We start from the raw sequence: 22449 nt of genomic DNA, 5'->3' as shown, positions 1-22449 counted from the left end.
CCTCATCCTGTGAGGAACGCTGCCTGAATCTGACCTTCACCCATGATGATGATGGTCATTTGCATAATTTTCTTAGGTCCACATCCCCATCCCAGGTTCTGAGGTTGGCAGCAGGTGAAAGCCCATTTTGTGGAGAATTAAGAGCTTTGGGAATGCTGGAGTCTCCTGCATTCCCAGGAGGTGACAGCCACAGCTCCCAGGGTCTCCTGGCTCCCCTGCAAATGCTTCTGAATCCTGCATGCCCATCTCTCTTGCAAAGTGCTCAGGGATGCAGAATGCCTGGGTGCTGGCGACAAGCGGGGTCCAAGAGTCTGCATAGAAAGGAGCCCTGCGGGGCCCAGGCCTCCCTGGTGGCCACCTTGAGCCTGGCCAGTTAGGAGGTACTGCTCCTCCTCCGGGGGTGGAGGGCTTTCCTTTTGGCGATGTCCTCCTCTGTGTCACTCTCACAATTCCTCTGGAAGACAGAAAAAAAGAGAGACCCAGGGCAAGAGGGTCAGAAGGTGCCAGGAATGGGGTTGTGCTAGGTAACCTGAGCTGATACACCTGGGTCACGGGCCTGTAAACCAGGGAGATGGACATTGAGGGGAAGCCTGTTGCTCTGTCCAGACACCAGGGGTGGGTGGGATGGGGGTGGGGAGGGACCTGAAATGGGGCCAGACCAACTGCCTTGAGGCCGCCTTCCCAGGAGGAAGGAATACAGGCAGAGCAGAGCATCTAGGGAAAATCAGGTACCAGAAGAGGCCAAATTATAATAATAATGAAAATTATATCCGGTGTCCTTTGTGGCTGCCACATAATCAAGACCACTTGGATAGTTGGTCTGTGGGCTGGTGGGTCTCCTGAACCCAGCCTAGAGAGAACGGGGGAGGGATAGCCACAGGGATCTCCCCAGACTCCGACGGCCACCTCCCCTCCCCGCTCTTCTTTGACTGGCTTAAGCTGCGCCTTTAGCCAGCCCTGCCATGTAGTCTTTCCAGGGAAATGGCTTCCGTGCTCCATTTTTATGAAAGAGAAAAAGAGTAAAGTGCAGTCCATCAGCTCCTACATGGCTAAGCCAGCGTGGAGCAGCCAACCTGGTGGTCACCGTGCCTTTTTCATTCACGACACATGCATCTAATTAAATTATTAAAACTATTAAACAAAGTCCTAATTCAGAAAGACAATGCAAGTCATAAAAAAAAAAAATCTATTGTCAGATGTTCAATTTTAATGCTTCCTAAACAAAAGGACGTATCTTTTCTTTTCTTTTTTAAGGAAAATGCCTTTTGGAAAACTGAATAATAGATGTCTGGAACCCATTCCTTTTTCTTTTTTTTAATTCTTTGGCCACGCCATGCAGCACGCAGGGATCTTAATTCCCTGATCAGGGATCGAACCCCGGCCCCCTGCAGCGGAAGCCCAGAGTCTTAACCATGGGACCACCAGGGAAGTCCCCTGGGACTCATTCCTTTTCCACATGTAGGGTGAGCCATGGAGCTGATATCAGGTGCTGACTGTTTGAGTAAAAAAGAGGGTTATTTTAAATGTCTGCACAAGGACAAAAATTAGGAAAGAGTTTTATACGCTTTTCAGTTACTCTCTGTTCCTCTTTCCCAATGGCCAGCACTGTACCAGGGCAACTCGGCCTGAAAGGCATACCCGCTGTCAGCCATGTGCCTACCCAGGGCCCTCTCTCCTTCCCCTGGCCTGAGCCAGCTGGCAATCCAAGGTCAAGATCAACTTTAGCCAAATACATCCTGGACCAAGCCCGGCTATAACAATAAAAATAACTTGAGCTCTGCTGAATAGAAACTTTTGAGCATGAGTCAGGGCCATACAATACAAAAGACAGCTGGAGAACAGTTTGCCTGTGATTAACAGGGATTTTCAGAGGGAGCAAGTCCAGTCCCCTTTTACAGCAGATGAGGAAGGCAGCCAGAGAAGGGACATGGCTTGGCCAAAGCCACGCGGTTGTTTTGGGTCTCTGGAGCCATAAATCCTCAAGTTCCGGACAAGAGTGAGAATCAAGAAGGGCTCAGGCTGGTGGCAGGGAGCACAGGGGCTGTGCCAGGTCCTGCAATGCAGCCTAAGTGCTGTGCGCCCTGAGGCTGCCCAGGGCTGACGGCCCATTCACCTCAGGCTGCCGCCTTCCAGCCTCTCCCTGAGCAGGCAGTCACCTTCTGTCCTGACCTGTGTCATCCTAGACCCTCCTGGGGCCCTCACCACACTCGGTGAGCAGTGGGGAGGGTCTGTCAGGGAACCTTGACCAGCTGCAATACTAACACTGCATTTCGTAGCACCAGCACTGCATTTTACAGTCTACCAGAGGATTTTAAACAACAATAATAGCTGCTAATAAGTATTGAGCACTTAAAATGCCAGGCTCTGAGAATATGTCATCATTTAATCCTCATGACTACCCTGTGAGGTAGGACCTATTGTTAACCCCATTTTACAAATGATGACATTTTGGCACAGAGAGGTTAAGTAATTTCCTCAAGGTCTCACAGTAAGTGGAAGAGTTGAATCCTAGCAGTCTGGCTCCAGAGGCCATGCTCTTGACTACTATATTATTTTGTAAGTCTCTCATTTTAGATGTACGTAAAACTGCAACAAGCTAATCAAATATAAGATATCATCTAAATATTATTGTTTTTATTATTATTGACAAACTAAAGCAAAACAGAAATGGGAAAAATCGGCAAATGAATGTAAAGCTTTCATTCTAAAGCAGATCCTTGGATCGTCAGGAATTGATTTTGGATTGCCCCTGGGCAGTCTCATTGTCCACTGTTCCCACGGTCCCTGGCAGGCTACAGGTCCTCAGGGGAAGGCTGGGGCTGTGGAGTGGCAACAGCAGTCCCTTCGAAAGCCCACCAGGAAAGGATTCGAGGTCCTCTAGAGGCTCATGCTGCCCCCTTGGAGCGCCCCCTCCCAGCACTACCCCAGTGGTCCCCCCGAACACAGATCACTGTGCAGAGCCTGCCAGAAACAGTTCAGCCCCACCTCCTCTCCCCGCCCCCTTCCCCCAGCTCCAGGCCACACCCAGAGTTCCACCCATCAGAGAGCATTGCATTTACCCACCAGGTCCTCATTCTGCCTGAGCTGCACCTTCTTCATCAGGGAGCGGGTGAGGTGGTTACACAAGGAGACGATGCTGAAGGAGAGCTGAGGGAGGGGGAGGAGAGGAACCGCCAGGTGAGGATGTGCACCGAGACCCCGGAGGGAACCAGGGGCCCACCTGGCCCCCGCCCCCACCCCTAAGCCCTGACCCACCTTCCACCGCCTGCGGACATACTGCTTCTTGAAGTTCTCCAGGTTGACCAGGGACTCCCTGCGCACCAGGGCTTGCTGGTTGTCCACAGGCTGGGAGACAAAGCAGAGCATGGCGGCTGACGCTGGGCTTCGGACGGCAGCAGGGCCCCTGACCTCATGCCACCCTTAGCCTGACCCCGGGACCTCCCTGCTGGGCAGGGCACGCAGAGGAACCTCACGCTGAGGGCAACGGCTCCAGAAGTCCAGCTGTTCTGGAGATGCCCTCGGCACCCCTGCGCTATTATTACCACAGCCAGATGTGCACACTGGCTGGGCTGGAGGCTCAGCCCCTCCGTCCCCGAAGGGGAAGCGCAGGAGGCAGGTCCTTCAACCATGGGTCACTCTGGGGAAGGGTCATCGTACAGCAGCCCACGATGCCCACTGTGCACTGGGCCAGTTCTGGGCCTAGCAAAATGGATGCCTCGTTAGCAGACGGGCATTAGTACTCCACTCAAAAATAAATGTAAGGAAATAGGGGCTTTGATGGGGGTCGAGAGGAGATGGGATGTGTAGTTGCCTTTCACTGCTTGGCAGTCAAGGCTTAGCTTAAACCCTGACTTCTCCAAGAAACCTGGCATGGCTTCTCTGAGCCTCAGTTTTCTCGTCTGTAATATGGGGATAATAAATAACATTGTGTCACAGGGCTGTTTAGGATTAAGTAAATGGGGATGTAAAGTGCTTAGCTTAGAGTTGCTCAATAAATAGTAATATATTATTGATAGCCTTCCTGTCTTCTCCATTCCATCTTTTTATAAATTATTTTATTTCTATAATAGCTTTATTGCGATGTAATTGATATACAAAAAAAACTGGACATATTTAATGGACTCCAGTGTGAGGAGTCCATTCCCTCATGAATTCCTGCCTCTTCGTAAAACAAGGTTTTCCTAGATTGAGAAATCAAGAGATGGGTTTCAGGGGTTCTGTGAACCTCCTGAAATGCTCTGCAAATTTTAGTGCATAAACTTGTACATAAATGTTCACAGCAGCATTATTCATAATAGACAAAAAGTGGAGAGGACCTAAACGTGCATCAACTGATGAATGGACAAACAAAATGTGGTATATCCATACAATGGAAGAACTGAATGGAAACTCCATTCATGGAAAGAATGAAGTACTAATACATAGTACAACATGGATAAACCTTGAAAACAGTATCATGAGTGAAAGATGCCAGACACAAGAGGCCACGTAGTATATGATTCTAATTACATAAAATGTCCAGAATAGGCAAATCCACAGAGACAGAAAGTAGATGAGCAGTTGCCAGGGCTGGAAAGAGGGGAGAATGCGGAATGACTATCTATGAAAGGGTGTGAAGTTTCTTTCTGGGGTGATGAAAATGTCCTGGAATTAGATAGTAATGATGGTTGTATAACCTTGTGAATATACTAAAAAGCACTGCATTGTACAGTTTCAAACGGTGTATTTTATAGTATGTGAATTATAGCTCAATTAAAAAAAAAAACTTAGTGTATAGGTACAGACATACATTTCCTCTGAGAAGAGTCAATAGCTTCCAATGATTCTTAAAGGACTCGGTGACTCAAGGAAACGAACTGCCCGGGGCGATCCACAAGGTCCCATCCAGCTCTATTCTTCTCTCTGCTCTGACAGCCTCCTCACAGCAGTGCCTCCTCTGGCACCTCAGTGACCGCTGAGTGAGGTCACTCATTGATTCCTGATGCTGGTCTTGTCTCCTAACCACACTGCAAGCACACCTCCATGCCTGTTTATTTTTCATCATGGCGCCAGGTGCCAGTGGAAGCCAGTGCACATGGCCGGCCCACACTGCTCTGGACCTGACATCTTCTGGCAGGAGGCCCCTTCCCTGTTTACCCAATCTCCCTCCTCCAGGACGGCCTCTGTGTGTTTCAAAGCCCAATTCAGACATGACCTCTTCCAAGATAACTTCCAAGAAACTCTCTCTCCCAACATGACCAAAACATGTATGCTCCTTTATTATACTTAACCCCTCTCTTGGTCAGCTCTGCAGTGGAGTCATCTCACTAGTGGACAACAACAGGAAGAACTTTCTTCATGTTTTTGTCAATGTTTCCTCACTACCCACTCCTGATGCAGAGCATAAGACAGTGGGTGCTGAAGAGCTGTACGGATAAACTGTTTCCCTGAGCTGCTGCAGAATCAAACCAGAACGAAGTCCCAGGACCTGCTCATCCCCACCGGCGAGAGGCCCGGGCACCTGCATCAGCCCAGCCGTGAGACCACGGGAGGGTGTCATGACACCATGACTCCCCACAGCTCTGCCTGGGAATCAGCGAGGTGAGAGGCAGAGTCCTGGGGAGGTCAGGGAGCAGGGAGGAGAGTGCACGCAACCTTGACATGGAGGGGAGACGAGAGAGCCAGGGGCTATTCACTCCCCCAAAATGGGACACGGTGGTTTGGGCCAAAGAGTGCAGGAGGGGAGAGAGGAGGAAAAGGAGGAAGGTAGAGAGGAGAGAGAAGAGAAAAGGATGGGGGCTCTGAGGGGCCCATCAGGCCATGTCTTGCTCTCCCAGCCCTTTCCTTAACTGCCTCTCACCTCCTCCGCAAGCCCAGCCCTGGCTTTAGGTCCCACCTGGAAGAGAGATGCAAAAGAGGACACAGGGCAACTGATCTGTGCTGAGCCTGCCTTTTCCTGGCATCAAAACCTTCCAGCAGGGCTTCCCTGGTGGCGCGGTGGTTGCGAGTCCGCCTGCCGATGCAGGGGACACGGGTTCGTGCCCCGGTCTGGGAGGATCCCGCATGCCGCGGAGTGGCTGGGCCCGTGAGCCATGGCCGCTGGGCCTGCGCGTCCGGAGCCTGTGCTCCGCAACGGGAGAGGCCGCAGCAGTGAGAGGCCCGCGTACCGCAAAAAAAAAAAACCTTCCAGCAGCTTCTGGGCACTCTCAATAGAACCCAACAGGCTCACCAAGAACCCCAAGCCCTGTATCATCTGGGTCCCTCTGTAACCTGATTTTCTCCCCATCTCCTTCCTGTCCCTGTGGCTTTCATGGCATGCGTCTGCTTGCTGGTCCAGGAACCCAAGGTCTCCGGGTCTTAGTGTATTTACTTTGTCATCTTGTTCTGGTCTTTGCTCAAATGTCACCTCCTCAGGAGGCCTTCCTTGACCACCCTGTATAAAATAGCACCCAGCTGCCCCATGCAACTCACAGTGCCTCTGCCCCAGTTCTTCATAGCACCTGTCACTACCTGACATTTTATTCCATATTTATTTACTTGTTGTTAATTCCACCTCCCCATACCTCTCAGCAACTAGTCTCTCCTTCCCAAGGTGACTGGCATCCTGCCTTCCCAGCCCACAGAACATTTCTACCTCTAACTTCACAAATGTCTGCAATTCACCTTCAAGTCGAACCCTTGCAAGGGACACTCTTGCACTTCACTTGGACAGTTTGATGAGCTGGAATTAGTAGACTCTGGGAGTGAAGGGACCTCTTTTTGTCTACTAACTGATTGACACCCTTGTGAGGCGAGAGATGGCTAAACCCCACATATGGAAGGCTGACAGGCAGGCTCGGGGAGTCCTGTTAGTGAGAATCCCACCTTCCAACTGGTCCAGCAGTGCCAGCCACTGAGCAGAGATGCCCAACTAAAATATCACATCGGACCATTCCCAGAGACCATTCATGGGAGGTGATGCAGTTACTTCTAGGGCCCTGTCTATATGCTACACAAAACAGCAGGAACTCTGAGGAAGAGGCTATAAACCTGTCAGGCTGGCCTTTCCCAATCAATGGGCCTTGCTGGTTGCTAAGAGGCTCACCAAGCGCTGACACTGTGGTCATCTAGGCATGAAGGCAGAGAGACATAAATTCTGCAGTGAGATCAGTTCCCAGAAGGAAATGTGGCACCAACACTTTGGATTAAATTCAGGGTGTGAGAGGCAACAGAGCTTGTTCCGCCTTCTCCTGACCCTCCCCTTTCTGCAGACAAACAGTGCCCACCTTCCAGCCTTGTGGTCCTTCAGCGATACCAGAGAGTGTGGGCGATTTTGACCAGGCTCCTAGGAGCATGTTTGGTGTCTCAGAAAAATGTTGGGAAGGGAGAAAAGAAGACAGAACGCTGTGGCTAAAGTCAGGTTTTGTTCATGCAGATGCAAGTGTCTCTGAAAAAGTCCACTGGGGAGAGCTAGGCAGCACCGACATCCACAGGGCAGGGAGATGAAGCAGCAGCCCTCCTCCCAGGCATAAAGACAGACCCTGGCTTTCCAGAAGAGGCACTCCAAAGACGTTCTCTAAATACCAGGCCTCCATAAAAAGAAACGAAAGTGAGTTATTTGTAGTGAGGTGGATGGACCTAGAGTCTGTCATACAGAGTGAAGTAAGTCAGAAAGAGAAAAACAAATACCGTATGCTAATGCATATATATGGAATCTAAAAAAAAATGGTACTGATGAACCTAGTTGCAGGGCAGGAATAAAGAGGTAGACATAGAAAATGGACTTGAGGACATGGGGTGGGAGGGCGAAGCTGGGGCGAAGTGAGAGTAGCATCGACATATAGACGCTACCGAATGTAGAATAGTTGGCTGCTGGGAAGCAGCGGCACAGCACAGGGAGATGGGCTCGGTGCTATGCGATGACCCAGAGGGGTGGGATAGGGAGGGTGGGAGGGAGACGCAAGAGGGAGGGGGTATGGGGACATGTGTATGCATATGGCTGATTCACTTTGTTGTGCAACAGAAACTAACACAGTATTGTGAAGCAACTATACTCCAATAAAGATCTATTAAAAAAATAAAATAACATCATAAATAAATAAACATCAGGCCTCCTCTACAAACTGCCAACAGTTTGCAACTTTTCGAACCTCCATCTGAGTCACTACTCCAGCCCCATCCTCCACTGAAAGCCATGGACACATGAGCACCCACTTTCCTCTCGTGCCCAGGACTGTCTCTCTGAGCCTCGCTCCTTCATCTTCCTTAGTGGCATCTCTCTGTACGTGGCATCTCCGCCTCTTCCTTTTGCTGGCTGGAGCCTGGGCCCTGCTGGCCTTACCTCCCTGTTTAACCAGGAAAGGAGCACGTGAGGCTTATAGGGGCCTGAGTCTCTACCTCCTTATGCCTGGGTGGGGAGAGCTGCAGAGAGGCTGTGTTCCTGCAGGTTGTCCCTACACTGAACAAGCCAATGCAAAGAGGTAAGAATGTCCCTTTCCTTGCCTAACCCAGCCTTACTTTTCTGAGTTAGGTCTCAGCATAGAGACACTCTCACTTTTAATCTTCTCCCCGGGACCTTCAGTTTTCTGAGCAAGTTTTCATCCCCAGGAAAAGCTTCAAAAGCTCTCCCTCCTGTACTGAAGAGACTTGAGAGACATAACATCCAACTGCCATGTGCGGTCTGCGTTTGGATCCTGATTTGAACAAACCGCGTATAACAGGACACCCTTAAGAAGAGTAGGGGTGGCTTCCCTGGTGGTGCAGTGGTTGAGAGTCCGCCTGCCGATACAGGAAAAAAAAAAAAGAAAAGAAAAGCAGGGGCATGTGACTCCAGAATGTGTATCCAGATGATAATAAGTAATGATTCTTGATTTTGTCAGGTGTGATAATGGCGCAGGGGTCATAGGAAAAAGAAACTCCCTATCAGAGATTCCTGCTGAAGAATTTATGAGGTACAGTCCGAAGTTTGCTTTAAATTACTTCAAAGCTGGGTAACGGGTAGGTGGAATTCACTCTGCCATTCTCAATACTTTGGTGCAAGTTTTGAAAATCCCCCATAACAAAAAGTTAAAAACAGAAAGTCTCCCCCTTTTAAATCTCTGTAACCTCCTTCCCTTTAATCTCCATTTGACAGCTCCAGGTTCCTGACACCAAGCTGGGCTCATCCCCATATCCCTCCAAATTCTGCCTGGTACCTTCCCCACAAGGCTACAGCTTGGAGGGGAGTGTTGGGGGCAAGACCCCCCCCCCCCGAGAATGTTTCTGCCCTCTGCCACCCCTCTTACCCTTCCTCAGTCAGAGTTCGTCTCCCTCCTGTTTTCTGGAATATTAGGTACTCCTGTTTTCTCACTCACCATGGCCTTCCTCACCTCCCAGTTGGTTGGGGCCCCATCTGTCCCAGACAGTGAGTCTTCTATTCAGGGGTTGTCTTGTCCTTATCTGTCACCTCCCTCCAGAGCCAGAGCACAGTCAGTGTTTGTTCAATGAACTGGTCTCTTCTGCTCCTCAAATATGCCCACTGCTGGGTCTCCTCTCCAGGGGCAAAGAATCTTCTCCACAGGCCAAGAGTTTCACAGACAAAGCAGAAAAGGCCATTCAGTTCCACAGACATGTACAGAGGCTGCCAGTGGGGGTGGGAGCTGAGCACCCAGCCACTTCCCACAAGGGCCCACAGCCCTGCCTGATGGAGTGAGGTGGGGAGTCGCCGCCTTCAAGATCACCTGGAGAGGTGGGTGGCTGGTACAGGGAAGGGGTTCGCAGAGGAGACTCTGGCTTCTCCTACCATTATTCCTCTGTTCCATCCCTTCACTGCCAGCACCCTGCATCTGCAGAATCACCGGTTACCACGTTATCACGCCATCTCCACCCTTCCCCACGCAAAAGGGTAATCGTGTGCGGCATGCCTCTGCCTCAGAGCAGGGACAGACTGCTGCCTTCCCCAGGCACCGACTCTCCAGCCTCCTTGGGAATCGCTATTCAGGAAGATGTCCACGCTCACCCTGCGCTCCCCAGGATGGCATTTGCCCAGAGCACAGCGGCTGACCTTTCATTCACAGCCTGGTGAATGAAAGGATCCTCTGTGACGGTAGATGGGCCGGCCCACAGAGCGGCGTCCCCCAGGTCTTCATCCGTCTAGGTACCAACGAAACACCCCATCCCGCCACCATCGGCCCTGCCCTGCCCTGTCCTTCATGTCTCTGTTAAAATGCCAGCTGTGGGCGTGTGGGGAGGAATCTAGCAGGTCCTCTGGCTGGGCATTCCACAGGCTTCCTTAGGCTCCCCTTGGCATCAGGTTCTGCTGCCAAAGGGTGATGGGAGTTGGACCAGCCAGGTGACAGAGGAAGGTCACAATCTCCTCTGATTTCCCTGAAAGACTTGGGGGGCATTTTTCACTTCACTTCATTTTGTCTTTGGAAACTTTTAGTACATAAAAGAGTCTGTTCATAAAACATCTAAATGACAAGTTGTTACCCACGACTGGACACGAACACAGAGAAGACGATTCCACTACTGCGAGGAAAACCACTTAGGGTTCTGACCCCAGCTCTGGGGCTGACTAGCTGGGGGACTCTAGACAAATCCTGTCCTGTAAAATCCTGTAAAAAGAGGGTGTCGGGTGGCTCACGTCTGAGGACCCACCAGTATGGACAATGTGAAGCTGATGCCAGGATTCTAAAATAACCACTTCTCTCTCCCTTTTCCCAGTCTCCCTAATTCAAATCATCATCCACATCTTACTACTTTATTGCATTTTATTTCGACCTTCACAAGAAAGTTTGTCCTGAGTTGCTCAGTCAGGGGCTTCCTTTCCTTAGGAAACCTGTTGACTTGGCCAAAGGGACCTTTCATCTTTGCAGTGCCTTATGCCAAATGGGTATATCATGTCCTGTAACAGGGCAGCAAAATTCTTGGAGAGCTCGTAGAGGGGTCTTTTGTTATCAGTTCTTCCAGACAGGGTTTAGGGAACAGGCCTTTGCCATCTTCCATTGATTCCAAGATGCACATTTTTGGATCTCTGAAATCAGGACTTAACTCCCAAACAGTGGCATCATATCCTTACTGTCGGTCTGAAGTGAAGGCAGGTGTTCCGGAAGATGACCACACTGATTCTGCCAGCCATTGGGGCCACCCAGCCTCAAACTGTTTGATGTTAGATTCTCTGCTCGAGGTTCTTTTGTTTTTGTTTTGTTGTTGTTGTTTTGTTTATTCACTTGTTTTGAGGTTCTTTTGGATCCCACTGATTGTGCAAATACAGAAAGCAAACCTGCACGAGTACCATGGACCTGGGACTCCTATTCTCAGTGGAGGATTTTTCCATCCCTCTACCCAGTGTCAAGGTTGAGACACACACGTTCCCTTGCCTCCCCTTCCTGCCTGGTGGCTTTATTTCCCATTTACCCTTTCAGTGAGGGTGTCCCAGCTTTGTATGTGGAATCTCCTATTGGACTTCCCATCCTGGGCTTTTTTTTCTTTATTTTGGCGTCATAAAGATGCATTTACATTTGATGAAAATATGCTTTCTTACAGTGGATGAAAAAAGTTTCTGTTACAAATGTTATATATGATATTTGAAGCGATCCAGCATGCGAATAGAATTAGAGGTAGGATTTTAAAGAAATGGTTTCATGGGATCACAATCTCATGCCTCATCCTAAACCACTCCCCATCTGTGCTGCTCACTGGGCATCCCTGCCCCCACCAGCACGTCAGGCTGTTGACTGCCTGGCGCCCTTCATGGCTCCCCATGACTCTTGGGGTGAAGGCAGAGCTCTTTAATACAGCAAAGCCCTGCTGGTCCTGTCTTCTCTCCAGCCCCATCCACGCCATACTCTATTCTCTCCCCTCCAGCTTTCTTCCTGTCTGAGCAATTTCAGCTCCCAGGCCCCCTCCCAGCACAGAGCCCTGGCATGACAGCTCTGTGGGGAGCACTACCTTCTCCCTGGTTTGCTTAGCTGATCTCAGCTCCAGCGTCACCACCTCAGGGATGCCTTCCCTGACTACATCATCCCCCACTGCAGGCTCCTGCAGTGCTGCATCCTTCTCTTATTGCATAGGTCCCAGCTGCAGTTCTACCTTTGCAGAATGTTCTTGATGAATGTTGGAATCCGTTACTGGACTGCAAACTTCGTGAGGGCAGGAAACATGCCTGTTTTCACTCAACATTGTATCCCTGGGGCCAGGCTGAATGCCTGGCAGTAGATAGGTGCTTAGAAATTCTTTGTGAATGCATAGATGGATGTGTCTTGGTGTAACCTGCCCCACAGCAGAGAGTAAATTCTTGGAGACTGGGGTAGTTAGGGGAAGCAGAAGGAGCGACGGACATCATCAGAAAGTCTCCACTTTTGCCACTATTGTGACCTTGGGCAAATCACATCCTCTCTGTTTCCTCAGCTCCAAATTGGGAATAACACCTACCCCACCTATCTGATGGGGGGTTTGTGAGTCTGTGAAGGCACTTTGAAATGATACGATCTGTTCCCTCACCCCCAAGCTTCTAGCACAGCACTGGGCCCACACTCCACACTCGTTCTCTGTGAGCTAGTTGGCTGGCCCCTCCTCCGGGAAAAGGGAGACAAGATGATCCAGTCCTCAGGGAGGGGTGTGCACAGCTTGAGGTCAGGAAGGGAGCACTGAGCCTTGGGCTCCCCAATCTTAATGTCCACCCTCTTCAGACCTTAGGGACATGAGAAAAGGAACCTGCTTGTTGAGTCCTTTCTGGCCTTCATTCCCAACACGAGATTGGAGCCCTTAGCCAGAGGCGGGAAGTGGAGAAGGGCGAGATGCTGCCCCTTCCCTCCTATTCTGCAGGTGATCTTCAGACAGGGACACAGCTGGATGGGAACGATAAACTGCGTGCCTTCTAGGACACACTTCTTAGGACAATTGCCTGAAGGTATAAGGCTTCCACCTGACTTGGCAAAATACATGAAAATGCTTACTTTACCTCTGGGATCTGAACTTTAATATTAACGTGGATTTTTACAGTAAAGCCTATTTCTTCCCATATACTTCATCTTAGAGTCGGGCATCCTGGGTTTCTGTTGCATGCGTATCAACTAGCTATGAATGAACCTCAGTCATTTTCCCTCTGGAGGTCAATTTCCTCTTCAGTTACATGGAAATGACAGTAACAACAATCATAATACCACCTACCTTCCTGTCTCACAGGTTCCTTTAAGGATCAAAGCCATAAATGCTTGGTCAGTGAAAAGTCAATAATAAATGAAAAGTAATCTTTTCTCTGTGCATTCAGAATCCCTCCTTCAGCAGCAGGAAAGCACCAAGCCAACTGACTGTTATCCCTAGTTAACTAGAATATTACCCAAGACCTGCAATCTACGAGGCGGGAAGCGAGATGTGAACAAACCCATTATTACAAATCAGTTATCAGGTATCTCTCCAGGGCCAGCCATCCTCCCTCTGTAGGAGGGTACACTGACGGGTGTTCATCCTCAATCGTTTTAACAGCTTAGCTGCCCTGCCAGCCACCCTCCCAGAAAACCAGGCTGGTGCGAGGAGGTACAGAATGGGTAACTAGCCAGCCCCTCCGTGATTCTGCATTCTGGGAAGAGGGTGGAAGGCTATGCTACAGACACACACCCCTGCAGGAGAATTCTAGTCGATGCCCTGGCAGGGCAGTCGGGAACGGGCTTCAGCAAACCATCCAGGATGCACTCCTGACTCGATTCTGGTGCTCAGAGCTTCAAGCTGGCCTAGACTTCCTCACTGCATGATCTGTTGAGCAGCTCCCCTAGGCACTCACTAGAGTCCTGGCAACACACGGAGCTGGGGCTGTCCATGCTCCCACTCTCCAGCTGGAAGCCGCCCACCAGTTCCTGGAGCCACTGTAAGTCTGCCAAGAGCTCCTGCGCCAGGGCTTCAAACTGCGCCTGCAGATGGTCCAGTTTCCTGGCTGTGCTCCCGAGGCGGGACCCCGTGGCCCGGATGTCCTCTCGCAGGAGCTTCTTCGAGGACTCCACTTTGCGGAACTCGTACCTGAGCTGGGACAGGTCGTGCCGGGCTCTCTCACTCTCCTCCCGGTACCAAGCCTCCTTCTCATTGTAGATGGAGACCAAGGTCTCCACATCGTCCTGGATGGTGTCACGGGCCCCCGCCAGGGCCCGGCATCCCTGGTCCACCCGAGCCACGTCCTCGACCACACAGGCAAAACGCTCGAAGTTGACGTAGGTGTTGTCGGGGGGCATGCTTGAGTGGCATTTGAGGGTGTACTCTCTCAGGCGCTCGGTCTTCAGCTGGGCGGGCTCTGCCTTGCGCTGTTCAGGGGTTCTGATCTCTCCTTTGGACTAGGGGGTGTTTAGACAGAAGGGCCAGAGTTACTTTGACGTCCGCTCCAAGGGCAGTCCAAGGTGCAGGCAGACGGCACACGAGCAGCCTCTTTGCATTCACTGCATGCGCCAGGCCACGGGAGGACCGGGGCGGAAGGATCACCCACACAGACCGTAAGAAAGGTCAGGTGGAGGAGGATGGGTGCTGCGTGCACGCTCATCTCAGGGCAGGGTGGTCCATGGCCATTAGAGAGGGTCTCCACACGCACAGCATTTAAGGGAGCTCGCACAGACAAGCAGGCTAGAGCCAGGACTCTGCAGGCATCCACTCAAGGGCGGAAGCATACAAGGCCATGGCTGAGGGGGGGAAGCTGGGGGCTCCCTGGGCCTTGGCAACACTCGGCAAGCTGAGCTAGGAGGCAGCCCACCAGACTCCCTAGCTCTGTGGTCTGGGCCCAAACCTGGAGGGCCCCTGGCCTTCCCCATCCTTCAACAAGCAGATGAACCTGGCCTTCTCCAGAGCACTCCAGCCCTCCTTGCTCTCCATCTCCCGTGGCCCTCTGCCCCTTCTCATCTGCACCCTCAGATCATCCTCGCCAGCTCTCCCATCTAACAATTTCAGTGAATGGGAAGTCTGGTGACATCCCTGGGAGCACACATCTCATCAGTCAGCAGAACTAGGGCCAGAATCCCACCCTCCTGATCCCTATCCCGCCAAAGTGCTTTTCACGGGCACTTTACTGTGCCTAGACTGCAAGGCCCTCTGAAAACCCAGCCGCTGGAAGCCCAGTTACAAGGCGGGTTAGGCAGGGAGTCACCTTTGTGTCCCCACCCTCCCCAGAGAGAATGGAACTGCCCTAAGGAGTGGCTGCCTCTCTCTCCCAGCAGGCCTCCACCTCAGAGCCCCATTCCCTGAAGCCTCCAGGGGCCTGAGGAAGCCAGTGACCGGTTTGAGTGTCATCCTTTACTCAGAACTTCGAAAGTCAGAAACAAGGAGCCCCGGTTACAAAGTTGAGGTTTTTAACTGTCACTGATCTCTCTCTACAACTGAGGAGTCCTGATTTCTGCTTTGAGAATGACAGTGACGTGTCCTCTGACAAAGAACCCTTTGTAAGATGGGCCCAAAGAACATGGAGTTCAACTGACATTTGTGAAGGTTTCGTTTCATAAGTCACCTGAACACGTGAAATAGAAACTTAAACTTGTAGACCTATTTGAACAAGTCCAGACCCTTGGAAGCCCCCAACTAGCTTTCGTCTGTGCTTGAGGGTCAGTGTTTCAAGCAAAGGCCTTTCCATAGGTCCCCTGCATCCGGCCGCCCCAGGCAGCCCTGGCGACAGAGCAGGGAACTGCTCGCTGGAACTCACCACTGTGCCCTTACCGTGATCCAGGGGTGTCTGAGAGCCTCTTGGATCGTGAGTCGTTTCCTGCAACGAGGATCAGAAAACAGTGATGGTCCATGAGAAGCTGAGAGCAACAGTCTCCATTCTCACTCTTCTTAGACCTCCTTTTTGGCATTCTTCAACTACTGCCATCAAACTAGAATAATAAAGGATGCAGAGGTGGATGGGGAACTGGCTGCATTCTCTGCATTCCAGAGAAAGTGGTCCAGGAAGACACCTCAATAAAATGACATCACATAAACCCTCATCTTTGGTCCCAGAGTTGAAGGGGCCGACACTACACTATGCAAGAGTCATAAATGCTCTCCACCGCAAAACCTTTGGTCTCTGTTTTTCTGTTTGCCTCCCAGATCCACTCTCTGCCCTTCCCTGCTCTGTACCCACGTAGGGTGATCCCATCCCACCTTGCACTGATCTTCAATAGGGAAATTGGGCCCCTGTACTTTAGAGGACCCCGCTCTGCCCCTCTCTAAAATCTGTGGGACCAAGAGGATATGGTCTTCTAAAGTCTGTGGACCTTATCTCTGCTTCATCTAGGCCGTGCTCTGGGTACCCAGCACCCTATAAGCCCCTGCCCATCTCCTTCTTTGATCGCACAGCCACGGGGCTCACCCTGCGCCCTGCAGAAGGTGTGGGATTAGCAGGTCTCCTATTCTCCCACTGTTCTGACCCCTCTGGGCCCACTTCCGCCCACTCCCATCCTGAACTGACTTGAAAACCCTGCCACTTTCCTTTTTGAATCCTAGTTCCAGGTGCCTTTGGGACAGACCGCAAAAGATCATGAGCCCTAGAGAAACCCAGGCTGACTTCTACACACACACACACACACACACACACACACACACACACACACACACACACAGAGTTATTTGCATTTCAGCAGGAAAAGAAACCAGAACGACTTGAGGAAACAAGATGAATGCCAAGTCTTGACCAGTCCACACTCCTCAGCACCTGCCCAGATTAGACCACAATGGTCGATGATAGCCCACGGCAAAGCAGGGACAGACGGACACGGCTTTGGGAGAGGTGGCAGGAGAGGGTCAGTACCTGAGAAGCCAGTGCCCTCCTCTGTTCTCTTACCGGGTCTCTTTGACCAGAAGCTTCCGAATGAAGTCCTTGGCCAGCTCGCTGGTCTGGCTGAAGAACTCCTCATCAAAGTTGTAACTCACTGCTGTGATATTTGCCAGTGTTTCCTGCTTTGTGTCTCCCAGAAAAGGGGATGCTCCACTGAGGCTGGGCACACAGAGAGGACACACGTGACTGTGGGAAAGTAGATGCAAGTGGGGGTGACGGACTCCGGGAACCCTGACTCGTACTGCTGCGTGGGCATGGGAAGCTCCCCGCAACCCTGCTGCCCCCTCTGGGGGGCGAGGGGACCAGTCAGCAACTCTTCAAATGAGTCCAATTGAATACACCTTATGGAGCTCCTGTGACAGAGAGAAGTACCTGTGATAGAGAGAAACCGTGTCTTCAAGGGACTCGAAAGGGGAGGGGAGACAAATACAGAGACCTGGCTCTTCATAATCTCCAGCAGAGCACAGAATAAAACATAAGGCCAGAAAAAGGGCTGTGGGAGCACAGGACAGAGGGGAGGCCCAGAGCAGTCTTCATGGGAGAGCTGACATTTGCATCAGTTGTGTCCTGAAGAATGAAGAGGTTGTCAGCAGTCACAGAAGGAGCTGGAGGGTCTTCTAGGCTAAGGGAGCAGCTTGAGCAAAGCCTGAGAGGTGTAGCAATAGATGGGCCATTAGGGACTGGAAGGGTGAGTGCTGTTCCCCTGCAGGGTCTGTGGGGAATGCGTTGTTCCAGTAGTGACTCCTGAATCTACTGTCTCCTGACTCATGATCCAGATGTGCCATTGTCCCAGAGGTCCCTGTGCCCTACCCTTACCCTCCATGTGCTCCCTGCCTCGATTAATGATGTCACTTCCTGAACGTACCCAAGCTAGAAACACAGCATCTTTGACTCTTCCTCATCATAGAGGAATAGAATGGTTCCCTCACCATTTCTATTGGTTCCATTTCCTAAATACCTCTTAAAGGTCATCCCTATCTCCACTGACACATTCTTGGGATAGTGAAAGCAAGGTACCCTGGAAAAAAAAATCTGATATTTCAATCGTGGATTTGAATCCCAGCTCTGCCACTCATGTATGAACCTAGGAGAGTTACTCAACCTCCCTGAGCTGCAGTTTCCTCAACTGTAACCTGAAGAAAAGAAAAGTCTCCACCTCACATGACTGTTGTGAATAAGTATATATAAAATGTTGAAGAATAACTATATAGAGACTGTTCCGTGCAGTCCTGGCCCATACTAAGAACTCTGGAATCGATGGTCATTATTATTGTCATTGTTAGCACACAAAGAACCCTCTATGACTCCCTGTTTTCTATAGAATCACATCTGAACTCCTGATCAAGGCATCAGAAGTTGGTCCACACGCTCCATATATTTCACCACACTTACCAAGCTCACCGCTCCCTTCCTCGGCTGGGACAGCCCTTCCTTCCCTTTCCACCAGGAGAATTCATCTCATTCCTTCCAGCCCAGTTCAAATCAATCTCTCACTCTTCTCTGTCTCCCCCTCCCCCTCTCCCATTAAACCTTCTGCAGTCCCAGCAAACCAGTGGCTCTCCCATCTGTGTCTCACAAAGCCATGTTCATACCTAAAGGATAACCTTGGTCCCACTGGGTAAGAGTGCGCTGTCCGGTGTCTCCCACACACACAGGGAGCTCCAGGCAAGCAGGACAGATTCTCCTTCAGGTAGTATCCTGAGTGCCTGGCACAGTGCCCACCATGAAGCAGGCAGCCAATAACCTGTACGGAATTCAATGAGCTACAAGAAGATCGTGTGCCCTGGAGACACTGGAATTCCATACTCTTTTAATATGGAAATCAGAGTTCTGAAGATATCAAGGTGTCAAGAGTCAACATCTGAATATTCTGGCTCTAGTCTGGAACTATACAGCAATGCAGCAAATTCTCTCTCTCTGCAAATTCCTCCTTCAGATTCCTCCAGGGCTTTTAAAAAATACTGATGCCTAGACCACGCTCCTAGCGATTCTGATTTCATAGATCTGGAGTGGGGCCTGGGCCACAGTAGATATTGAAAGGTCTGACGTGCAGCCAGGGTTGAGACCCGCTGCTGCAGCTCGGGGGACAGGATAGGCGGGGTGGGGGGTGGCGGGAGGTGTCTACCACATCGCACAGAGCTCCCAGTCCAAGGGGAGCCAGAGGGATGCTTTACAGGGATGTTGAGAGAGTTGAGTGCTGGTGCCCCATCCTTCATCCCCTCTGGCTGTGGGCTGCCTCTTACCCAGAGTGCCATAAAAATACCATTTTCCAGGAGTGCTGTGAGAGGAAACAGTTGGGAAGTACTGATGAACACCAAGTAATCAGCCGAGTCTGTGTCTGAGCAGTGCCGGGAAGTTTGCACATCGGCTTATTTAACCCTCACAACACACCCATGGCAGGAAGTTTGTGATTCCTACTTTTCTGATGAGAAAAACAGGCCCAGAGATTCAGTCTCTGCCCCAGGCCACAGAGATGGAAAGTGACAGTCCACTACCCGATGCAGGAAATCTCTGCTTAAGCACTTAATACTTCAGTGGCAGGAAAGAGAGACTCTGGGGAAAAGGGAAGAGAGAGAATGTGAGAGGAAAAGGGATCTTGAGAAAGGCAGGGGAAAGGCAGAGAAAGAAGAGGCAGGGTCAGCAAGGGCATGGCAGCTTGAGGGCTGTCCCAAGGCTTCGGAGTGAAAACTGACATTTCCACAGGAAACCTGGGTCCGGGTGAGGCTGAGCGGTGGACCCCCGACCACAGGAGGGATGCAGACACAGTCTGTGCAGGATGGAGGGCTGCAGGCTGCTCTCCTGGGTTCCTGCCCAACCCCAAGCCCAGGGTCAATGTATGAAATGGAGCTGAGAGCACTTAGCCTCAGGTTTGCTGTGTGGCTCTAACACATCTGGTCGTGGTGGGCAATCGGGAAATGTCAGTCTGTCTGTCTGCCTGCCCCCTCTCATCCCTCCAGCTGCCCCCTGGATCTGAGCTGGGTCAGAGCCCCGGGATCAGGGATACTCACAGGATGTAGGTGATGACGCCAATGCTCCTGTAAAACAAAGAACCGTCGCGTCAGGGCTGCGTGGCTGTCATCCCAGACCAGCAAGGGACTCCCCACGCGGTTCTGAGGGCCCTTTCACGGCAGCCCCTGGATGCCATCTCAAGTCCCACGCCCCTCCCCACCCCACTCTTCAGCAGCAGCCTGGGACTTCTTTGGAGTCATCAAGCCCTGGACGTTGAGTCCAAGGACCCAGGTTCAAGATCAGGTACTCCTGCACACGCAGGCTGCGATGATCACCTCTGAGCCTCTTTCTCCTCTTAAAATGAGGATACTGAGAACTACCTCACAGGACCACTGGGAGGATTTTAGAAAACCACGTGATCAAGCTGCTTGGCCAACTGTAGAGCGTGGCTCCCGTGAAATGAGCCCCATCTGTGCAGAGAAGCCATCACCGCGGTCTCCCCCGGCCCAGCACAGCACAGCACCTCGAACATGAGGCTCCCGGTAATCACCTGGCTGACCGGTGGCATGAGCTACCGTCACTATCATCTTTATCGTGGCTGCAGCAGGCCTCAGGTGAGCCTGCACCTCCAGCCTCACCTCTCCCCTCGTTCTCTGCCTCGGCCGTGTGCTAACTGGCCGCACGTCCAGCACACCCAGAAGAGCCAGGGGCTCTGAAAGGTCAGTGTGAAGGAAGAGGTTTTCACGGTCAAGGGGGATGTCAGCCAGAGCCGGGGTCTGGGCCACCTGGGCGGCCTGTACAACTTACCACATGTCAGCCTCCAGGCCCAGGGGCTCATAGTTCACAATTTCTGGAGCTGAAAGAAGCCATGTTGAAGAGTCAGCAGGGGTATGAAAATGAGAAGAGAGGATCGTAAGGAATTTGAGGGAATCTGTTGCCAAATGTTTCCATCCTGAATCCTCACTAAGGAGAATCAGAGAGGCCGATGGGGTTAATCTGGCTCTAAGGATTCTGAGGAAGGGAGCTGCCTTGTATCCTGAAGGTGAGGAAGACGGGACAAAGGGACTCCTGGAAAAGGAAGAGGAGAGTGGGGAGAGGAAGATGCGGGAGGGGACCATGGGGCCTAGAACAAAACCTGCTTGAGAACTCTCCACTGGAAACCAGTCAGGTCAGCCCTGGAAGGCGATGGAGGAGAAGAGGAGGCAGAGAGGGAATCCACGCTCCTCTGAGTCTGTCTGAAAGAGGGCAAGTCCCACCTGAGGAGCAGGAGGACGTTCTGGTGGCCACTGAGGTGATGAGCCTGTGGCACCCGAGGGGCATCCAGAGGAAGGTGTCCAGGAAGGGGCTGGGTATTGGAGGTGGGGGTGGGGTGGGCCAGAGCCATCACACAGGTGGAAACAGGAGCCGTGCGAATGCTGCCACGACCAGGAGAAGGTGCAGAGTCTAGGAAAGAAGACTCTACCTGGGACAGAAGAGGACCCAATGGTGCCTGGTGATCAAGCCCATAAGCCCTGGGAAGCAAGTGCTGAATTTCACACTCACTGCAGTGCCCAGAGAGTTCTGAGTGTGGGCAGTGGAGATAAGGGTGCAGATGACTCTTTAAAAAAGCTTAGTGATGAGGGGCTGCCCTGGTGGCATAGTGGTTGAGAGTCCGCCTGCCGATGCAGGGGACACGGGTTCGTGCCCCGGTCCGGGAAGATCCCACGTGCCGCAGAGCGGCTGGGCCCGTGAGCCATGGCCGCTGAGCCTGTGCGTCTGGAGCCTGTGCTCCGCAGCGGGAGAGGCCACAACAGTGAGAGGCCCGCGTACCGCAAAAAAAAAAAAAACAACCTTGGTGATGAAATAGAGAAGAGAGGATGATAACTAGAGAAGGGAGAAGGATTGAGACTTTTTAACCACGAATGGAAAAAGGTGGGGAGTGGGAAAGGCTAAGTCTGTTCACCTAGAATAATATCAAAACCTCTGCATCTATTGGATGTGCCCCCATCCCACCCTCCCAGATGCAGGGAACCACTCTCCTGGCTTATTTTTCAGCTTCCTAAAAATGATGCCATACTGCATGTGATCTACCGTCACTTGACTTTTTTTCCCCACTCAACATGATGCTTCTAGCGTTCATTGAATATTCATCCATGGTTTTTCATCTTCACTGCTATATAATAGTCCCTTGTGTGAATATAGATCATCTTCTAGTCATTCTCTTGGTGATCATTTGGATGGTTTCCACTTATTATTTTATTATATTATTATCTTTTATTGGAAAAACATTGCTAGGAACTTTTTTGTACCTGTCTCCTGAGACACACATGAAAGACTTTCTCTAGGACAGTGATATTCAAAGTGCAGTCTGCAGGTAAACATTCTGCAGACTGTCACCGGTCCTGACAAGATATGTACAGAAATTGACAGTAAGCATTTAGAGACTTGCATAGCAATTTGACATTGCTGTGACACTCAAACTGTGATCACTTTTCTAGGAATTTATTTTTATTGTATCTTACTGAACAAGCAGTCCAGGATAGACTTTTTTCAAGTGGTTCACCATAGAGAGTTTGAGGAGCACAGCTCACTTTCTAGTGCTCATCTGCTCGATATACATACACACTCATTTCTGTCCTTCAGGTGCTTTTGTTTGTCCATTTTCATCTGTGCTTTTCATCTTCTTTCTTGTCTTTTTTTTTTTTTAAATCGCTTTTTGTTAGTTTTCTTATTCTTTTTTTCCCCAGCTTCTACTTTTGTAATGGCTACCCCTGAGACTTTATTATGAATATCAAATA

At 51.0% G+C, this 22449-nt stretch overlaps 1 protein-coding gene across 4 annotated transcripts in view; it reads right to left on the bottom strand.

The window, feature by feature from the left end:
• Positions 1-279: 279 nt before the first annotated feature.
• Positions 280-22449, bottom strand: part of DAPK2 (death associated protein kinase 2) — a gene marked incomplete at its 3' end in the record, with an annotated part of 119106 nt that continues 96936 nt past the window's right edge. For 3 of the 4 annotated variants that reach the window (XM_079913266.1, XM_079913267.1, XM_079913268.1), the window contains 7 exons: positions 20480-20528; positions 19732-19758; positions 16730-16882; positions 15625-15670; positions 3256-3345; positions 3064-3147; positions 280-454 (listed from right to left, as the gene is read on the bottom strand). In XM_079913266.1, the coding sequence (XP_079769392.1) occupies positions 374-454; positions 3064-3147; positions 3256-3345; positions 15625-15670; positions 16730-16882; positions 19732-19758; positions 20480-20528 (530 nt within the window). Of the gene's footprint in view, positions 455-3063; positions 3148-3255; positions 3346-13670; positions 14262-15624; positions 15671-16729; positions 16883-19731; positions 19759-20479; positions 20529-22449 lie in introns of those variants that run through there. The other variant, XM_079913265.1, reaches the window with a different exon arrangement.

The sequence above is a fragment of the Stenella coeruleoalba genome, assembly GCF_951394435.1.
Source record: "Stenella coeruleoalba genome assembly, chromosome: 2".
In the NCBI taxonomy this organism is placed as follows: domain Eukaryota; kingdom Metazoa; phylum Chordata; class Mammalia; order Artiodactyla; family Delphinidae; genus Stenella; species Stenella coeruleoalba.
This window is presented reverse-complemented; position numbering and strand designations above follow the sequence as displayed.